Source organism: Salvelinus sp. IW2-2015, linkage group LG15 (assembly GCF_002910315.2).
Source record: "Salvelinus sp. IW2-2015 linkage group LG15, ASM291031v2, whole genome shotgun sequence".
NCBI lineage: Eukaryota > Metazoa > Chordata > Actinopteri > Salmoniformes > Salmonidae > Salvelinus > Salvelinus sp. IW2-2015.
The window spans coordinates 10211461-10219200 of record NC_036855.1 but is presented as its reverse complement, the minus strand read 5'-3'; the positions used below and the strand labels follow the sequence as shown (position 1 = coordinate 10219200).

Below are 7740 nucleotides of genomic sequence, written 5' to 3'. Positions count from 1 at the left end.
GAATAATCATGCTGCAGTTCTGCTTCACCACCTCATGGCAGTGCCTGAATGTAGGTTATAATGGCGGGATGTACCATTTCTCCGTTGGCATTCATAATGGCAATGGAGGTTATCATCAGATCCTCAAAATGGGTTGCTGGTGGACAGCGAGTCGACTCTGGTTTCCGCCTCCCTCCACTCAGAGCCTACATGGACGACATTACAACATTGACCACCACTGTCCCATGCACCAGGAGACTGCTCAGAAAACTCGAGGAGAAACATCAGCTGGGCCCGTATGAAGATTAAACCATCCAAGTCACGCAGCATCTCGATTGTGAAGGGAGTACTCTCTGACCTGAAATTCTTCATCGGAGATGACCAAATCCCAACAGTGTCTGAGCAGCCGGTAAAAAGCCTTGGAAGGTGGTATGATGCAGCCTGAAGGACAAAGACCAGGTGCAACAGCTGCGCAAAGACATCAGTAGTAGCCTACAGTCCATCGACAACACCCAGCTACCTGGAAAGTTAAAGGCCTGGTGTCTTGCAGTTTGGTCTCCTACCCCGGGTGTTGTGGCCCCTAGCAGTGTATGAGGTTCCAATCTCAACAGTGGAGAAGATGGAAAGAGGAGACAGGCTACTTAAAGAAGTGGCTCGGAGTTCCACGATGCCTTACCACCATAGGCCTCTATGGAGATGGTGTCCTCACGCTGCCCCTCACCAGTCTAACAGAGGAATTCAAGTGTGCAAAAACCAGGCTCCAGATGACACTGAATGAATCTCGAGACCCAGTGGTGAGCAACAACGCGCCGACCTTGGCAACTGGGCGCAAATGGAGGCCAGGAAAAGCAGTCCAGGAGGCAACAGCAGCCCTCAGACATGCTGACATTGTGGGTCATGTTCAGCAAGGGAGAGGAGGCCTTGGGCTAACTAGCCGTGCTGCTTGAAGTAAGGCCACTGCACCAGAGCGGGAAGATGGTAGTGCAGGAAGTACGCCATCAGGAGAGGCTGCAAGGTGGGCCAAGGCAGTCTCTCTTGCCAAACAGGGACAGTGGACTCGATGGGACAGTGTGGAGAAGAGGAAGATCAGCTGGAAGGATCTGTGGGCCATGGAAGCGAGGCGGTTGAGCTTTTCCATCAGAGCAACATATGACGTCCTTCCAACACCAGTTAATCTTCACCAATGGTATGGTGAAGATCCGGACTGTGCCCTCTGTTCCATGCCAGCCAACCTCAGGCACATTCTCACAGGGTGTAAACAAGCCTCACCCAAGGACGCTACACTTGGCGTCACAACCAAGTCCTTAAAAACCTTGCGTCCGCCCTGGAGGACAAGCGAGCTGCCACCAACTCCCTACCACCCCAGCAGCATCACACCCCTTACGGACGACCTTTGTCCGCGAAGGGGCTAAACCACCGAAGAGCGGCTCTACACCATTAGAGCGAGACTAGCTGCGCGTTGGCCGCGCGGGACCAGAGCACCATGTCAGGTCTTAGGGTGGTGGTTGCGATCTCCGGAGGAAACACAAGTTGCCGGCCAATGTCAGCTAGCATTTTCCAGTCACGGGCCAAGCGCAGCTGGTCTCGCTCTAATGGTGTAGAGCCGCTCTTCGGTGGTTTAGCCCCTTCGCGGACAAAGGTCGTCCGTAAGGGGGTGTGACCCTTTACTCAGTACTTTGTTGAAGCACCTTTGGCTGTGATTACAGCATCGAGTCTTCTTGGGTATGACGCTACAAACTTGGCACACCTGTATTTGGGGAGTTTCTACCATTCTTCATTGTCATTGTCCTGTTGGAAGGGGAACCTTCACCCCAGTCTGAGGTCCCGAGTGCTCTGGAGCAGGTTTTCATCAAAATATCTCTCTAGTGGAGTGGAGAAGGTGGAAAGTTAAGTTCCTTGGCGTACACATCACTGACAAACTGAAATGGTCCACCCACACAGACAGCGTGGTGAAGAAGGTGCGACAGCGCCTCTTGAACTTCAGGAGGCTGAAGAAATTTGGCTTGTCACCTAAAACACTCACAAACTTTTACAGATGCACAATCGAGAGCATCCTGTCGGGCTGTATCACCGCCTGGAACGGCAACTGTTCTGTCCACAACTGCAAGACTCTCCAGAGGGTGGTGCGGTCTGCACAATGCATCACCGGGGGCAAACTACCTGCCCTCCAGGACACCTACAGCACCTGATGTCACAGGAAGGCCAAAAGGATCATCAAGGACAACAACGAGCCACTGCCTGTTCACCCCGCTATCATCCAGAAGGCGAGGTCAGTACAGGTGCATCAAAGCTGGGACCGAGAGCCTGAAAAACAGCTTCTATCTCAAGGCCATCAGACTGCTAAACAGCCATCACTAACATAGAGTGGCTGCTGCCAACATACAGACTCAAATCTCTGGCCACTTTAATACATTTAATAAATGGATTTAATAAAGGTATCACTGGTCACTTTAAATAACGGCACTTTAATAATGTCGAAATATCCTACATTTCTCATCTCATATGTACTGTATATACTGTATTCTATACCATCTACTGCATCTTGCCTATGCCGCACGGCCATCGCTCATCCATAAATGTATATGTATATATTCTTATTCATCCCTTTACAATTGTGTGTATAAGGTAGTTATTGTGAATTTGTTAGATTACATGCTAGATATTACTGCACTGTCAGAACTAGAAGCACAAGCATTCCGCTACACTGCTAACCATGTGTATGTGACCAATAAAATTTGATTTGACTTGATTATACTTTGCTCCGTTCATCTTTCCCTAGATCCTGACTAGTCTCCCAGTCCCTGCCGCTGAAAAACATCCCTACAGCGAGATGCTGCCACCACCATGCTTCACCGTAGGGATGGTGCCAGGTTTCCTCCAGATGTGACGCTTGGCATTCAGGCCAAAGAGTTCAATCTTGGTTTCATCAGACCAGACAATCTTGCTTCTCATGGTCTGAGAGTCTTTTGGTGCCTTTTGGAAAACTCCAAGCGGGCTGTGGTGCTTTTTACTGAGGAGTGGCTTCCGTCTGGCCACTTTACCTTAAAAGGCCTGATTGGTGGAGTGCTGCAGAGATGGTTGTCCTTCTGGAAGGTTCTCCCATCTCCACAGAGGAAATCTAGAGCTCTATCAGAGTGACCATCGGGTTCTTGGTCACCTCCCTGATCAAGGCTCTTCTCCCCCGATTGTTCAGTTTGGCCGGGAAACCAGCTCTAGGAAGAGTCTTGGTGGTTCCAAACTTCTTCCATTTAAAAATGATGGAGGCCACTGTGTTCTTGGGGGACCTTCAATGCTGCAGACATTTTTTGGTACTCTTCCACAGATCTGTGCCTCGACACAATCCTGTCTCGGAGCTCTACGGAGAATTCCTTGGACCTCATGGCTTGGTTTTTGCTCTGACATACACTGTCACCTGTGGGACCTTATATTGACAGGTGTGTGCCTTTCCAAATCATGTCCAATCAATTGAATTTACCACAGGTGGACTCCAAGTTGTAGAAACATCTCAAGGATGATCAATGGAAACAGGATGCACCTGAGTTCAATTTCGATTCTCATAGAAAAGGGTAATTACTTTTTATACATTTACAGAAAATTCTAAAAACCTGTTTTCGCTTTGTCATTATGGGGCATTGTGTGTAGATTACTGAGGAGTTTTATGTATTTAATACATTTTAGAATAAGGCTGTAACGTAACAAAATGTGTGAAAAAGTCAAGGGGTATGAATACTTTCTGAAGGCACTGTATCAGTGGTCCTGGAAATCGAACCCACTATCCTGGTGTTGCAAGTGCCATGCTCTTCCAACTGAGCTACAGAGGACCACATCCATGTAGCTTTGCTGTCACTTACCAGCTTCTTTCTGTCTTCTGAATTCTCCTTTTTGCCGGTATCCCTTGTACTGGGCCTGAATCCTTGATGCTGTAATATCCATTAATAATATTGAAATCTCTATGCAAGTAAATAAAATCTCTTGATTTCTCTTAGCTCTCATGCCCTTACCAAGTTTATGTTTGCAGACCTCGAAGGCATCTTCTGTGGCAAAAAGTGTCCTGGGGTGGCGGATAAATATCTTGGTTCTAGAGTGAAATGGAAAAGTAACAGAGATTTGTAAGAACCAATCTAGTGGAGGAGAAATGAGTTGCCCAAACTGCTCTCACCTGCCCATTTTGTACTCATCTGGTAGGTATCCCAGGTGCTGCACCAGCACTTCCACTCCTTCTGCAGCCACTCCTCTCCAATGGGGCCAGGTGGCTGGGCATAGGGGCTTGTATCTGGAGGTGGATCACACATCACCTCATTGTCCTAGATGTACAGTATTTGGAATGCCTGTAATGCCTGTGCTTGTTTGTGTTAAAATGCAACACAACATTACCCAAGGGGACAGAATAAAGAAATTAATTCATTATTTGATATCAACAGCTCAAGTAAAGGCAAAATCTTTCAAAGATTCTGGTCGAATCATTTGCCGGTGAAGCCTAATGTTATAAGGAAAATATTGTTTCTACAAAGTAATCAATGTGGTCTACTAAAGCAACAAGTTCTGTTGGCCTACCTCTGCAGAAACAACTCGTAGCGGCGTCGGTATGCAAAACCTGCCCGTCTGACCCTAAGGTGTTCCATCAGCCCCAGGTACTTCACTTGGTGCCGAACCAGCACGTCGTCAAAACGACCTGTAGCATGTGTGTTTGTGTGTGTGCCAAAAAAAAGAGAGAGGGAGAAATAGACACAAAGGGAAAAAGAGAGAGAATGAAGGAGAAATTGCTTCATAAACACAGTTGACAGATTGAAGTAGATTGAAGTTTGGAAGTACCACCAGCTGGTGATGATATTGTGCACGTGGTCAGAGGGTCTCTCACCTGGCTGTTTGGACTCGTTGGATTTGAGGCAGCGCACATACCAGGGCTCCTTAGACATGAGGATGTCTGTCAGTCCCAGCAGACTGCTCTTAAACTGGCTAGCAACCTACAGAGAAACAGGCCTGGGATCAGTTGTAGAGTCCCCCAACAGTTTATCTGTCAAATACACATGGATGATGGACCACAACAGGCTGCCAGTTACAGAGGTAAATGACATTCAAATGCTGAATAAGGGGACAATAAATAATCCAATATAAACACAGAGACATCTTTTACTTTTCTCAGTTGTCCGTCATTCTGAAAACTGTGTGTTCCTATCCAGCTATACTGTACAATATGTTATACTATTGAGGCAGTGTACAAGGGGGAAAAAACAATGTCATTGTGACTTCAGGGGGACAGACAAGAAAGTGGTGGGGAAAACTTGGTGAGCTCTCACCGTCTCTGGTCGCCGCCTGCTATCCGACTCTGTGGAAGCAAAGCACTCTCTGACTATGGCATTTTTAGACTGCCGCATCACCTGTGTACACACATACACACACACCACGCATCAAAGTGGATACTCAAAACCAATTGGGCAAATTCACTGCATTCCCCTCCTCTTGTATTATTTACAAAACTTCTACAGGAGAGTAAATAATTAAGGAACCAATTGAAAAGAGTCCCATTCTCTGCCCCCCCCCTTCCTCCCCTCCTTCCTTCCTCCCCTGTCTCACATAATCCATCAGTAGAAACCTGCAGACTTACATCTTTGATGTTTCTGTATAACATGTCATTGTTTTTGTCGATGAACCCTGGGATGACACAAACAACAACATGCGAGAAAGAGTGGTGAGTGAGAAGGGACACGTGAGAGTGGCAGTGAAATCTACAAGTAGGACATGTAGGGACATTGAAGAGGAGGGTAATGCCACCACTGGGCCTGAGACCATGGGATCCCTTACCCACAACGCCATAGGTGACCTCCCCAGCGTAATGCAGAAGGCGAAAGTTGCCCCTATCCAGCGTCTTACGTATCTTCTTGTCAGACAACTTGTGCCTGCAGTCAATGGGACAGAGAGAGAGTGGGGGGTGGGGAGAGGGATGAAGAGTGAGAGGCAATTAAAGATAGAGCCTAAGCCTTCTTACTGTGTCGACTCACAGGTTCAGAATAGGACAAGAGGTCCATCCAGGGCCGGCTTCAGGCATAAGTGACAAACGGTTGCTTAGGGCCCCAGGACCTTACGGGGGCCCTACACCAAAAATAATATACTGCATATACAGTTGAAGTCTGAAGTTTACATACACCTTAGCCAAATACATTTAAACTCAGCTTTTCACAATTCCTGACATTTAATCCTAGTAAAAATGCCCAGTCTTAGACCAGTGAGAATCACCACTTTATTTTAAAAATGTGAAATGTCAGAATAATATTAGAGAGAATGATTTATTGCAGCTTTTATTTCTTTCATCACATTCCCAGTGGGTCAGAAGTTTACATACACTCAATTAGTATTTCAGTTCAATTGTTTAACTTGGGTCAAACGTTTCGGGTAGCCTTCCACAAGCTTCCCACAATAAGTTGGGTGAATTTTGGCTCATTCCTCCTGACAGAGCTGGTGTAACTGAGTCAGGTTTGCAGGCCTCCTTGCTCGCACACGCTTTATCAGTTCTGCCCACAAATTTTCTATGGGATTGAGTTCAGGGCTTTGTGATGGCCACTCCAATACCTTGACTTTGTTGTCCTTAAGGCAGACTCTCAGACAAAAAAAAAATTGGTTGCATTTAGTCCTGGAGCAAATTTCCCCAAATGACTGAAGGTTTGGAGCCGTTTTTTTTTTTTTCTTTTAACTGTCTTCATGGCTGGGCTTCTAGTATACTGACACAACTAGTACCGCAAGTATTACTCTTAACATCCATTGGACCACGCCAGTTTCTCCGTCATACCGCTCTAGGGAAGGGACGCATCTGTCTCCTTTGGTTGCTGTAAGGAGTGCAAATTATGTCAGAGTCTCCCAGATCACAACAGCAAATGTGGACGTTTGTGACCGATGCTGGAGGATAAGCGAGGGTACAAAATTATCTATATCCAGTATAGAGACGGGAGGTCGTAATGGAGTGGCGACTATAGACCTGGATATTGGAGGCGTGCGCTTGTACCGCCGTGCTATGGAAGAAGCCACTGCTCCAAAACCGCCATATAGCGGAAAAGGCCAGACCTACGTTTGCAACTGCACATCGGGGACAAAGATTGTACTTTTGGCTGGATGAATGGTCCTCTTGGTCTGCATGAAACAAAATCAGAATTAGTTTTGCCATAATGACCATGCGTTATGTTCTGGTGAGGGAAAATGGGGGAGGCTTGCAACTGAAGACAATGCACCATCCGCCAATCTGCTGAGTCTTTCATCGGTGGGGGTACAATGTCAGTGTTGTGGTGGGGTGCTTTGTGCTGTCAGGGCGAGGGGCATGCGGTGGCGGAGGGCTCACAAAATAGAATGCATCGGGGATGCGAGGAGGACAAGCAGAATTTTGAGGGTGGATTATTAATTAGCGAAGGCAGTACATGCTTGTCTACACGACTGCTCGACGTCAGCGGAAGGGTTTAAAAGCTGCTTGGTCGACACCATGGGGGCTCCTCAAAGGACGAGGACCGGGCTACAGGAGTACTTCCACGTTGTCCGCTACATAGCTTGGCTTAGGAGAGGGCAACACCGAGAGACCGTCATATGGTAGCTGGAGGTGTGGGCCATGGCCCACAAAGCCCATTGACGCTATCCCGGATATGAAAATTTTGATGTTGGGGGTTGCAGATACCTGAATAAATTATGCGTAACGTCGCAGATTTGCATGGAGGGCCCTGTCTAAAACTGTACTGCAGTTACATACCAGCTCTGTCAGGACAGGATATGAGGCCAAAATTC

At 47.2% G+C, this 7740-nt stretch overlaps 1 protein-coding gene across 1 annotated transcript in view; it reads right to left on the bottom strand.

The window, feature by feature from the left end:
- The window catches only part of myo1ha (myosin IHa), a 28812-nt gene that overhangs the window by 12081 nt on the left and 8991 nt on the right, over positions 1-7740 (bottom strand). Inside the window, exons 14-21 of the mRNA XM_024001840.2 lie at positions 5782-5876; positions 5585-5631; positions 5277-5357; positions 4838-4943; positions 4534-4651; positions 4139-4252; positions 3981-4057; positions 3831-3899 (exon numbers count right to left, since the gene is read on the bottom strand). Of these exons, the coding sequence (XP_023857608.1) occupies positions 3831-3899; positions 3981-4057; positions 4139-4252; positions 4534-4651; positions 4838-4943; positions 5277-5357; positions 5585-5631; positions 5782-5876 (707 nt within the window). The remainder of the gene's footprint in view (positions 1-3830; positions 3900-3980; positions 4058-4138; positions 4253-4533; positions 4652-4837; positions 4944-5276; positions 5358-5584; positions 5632-5781; positions 5877-7740) is intronic.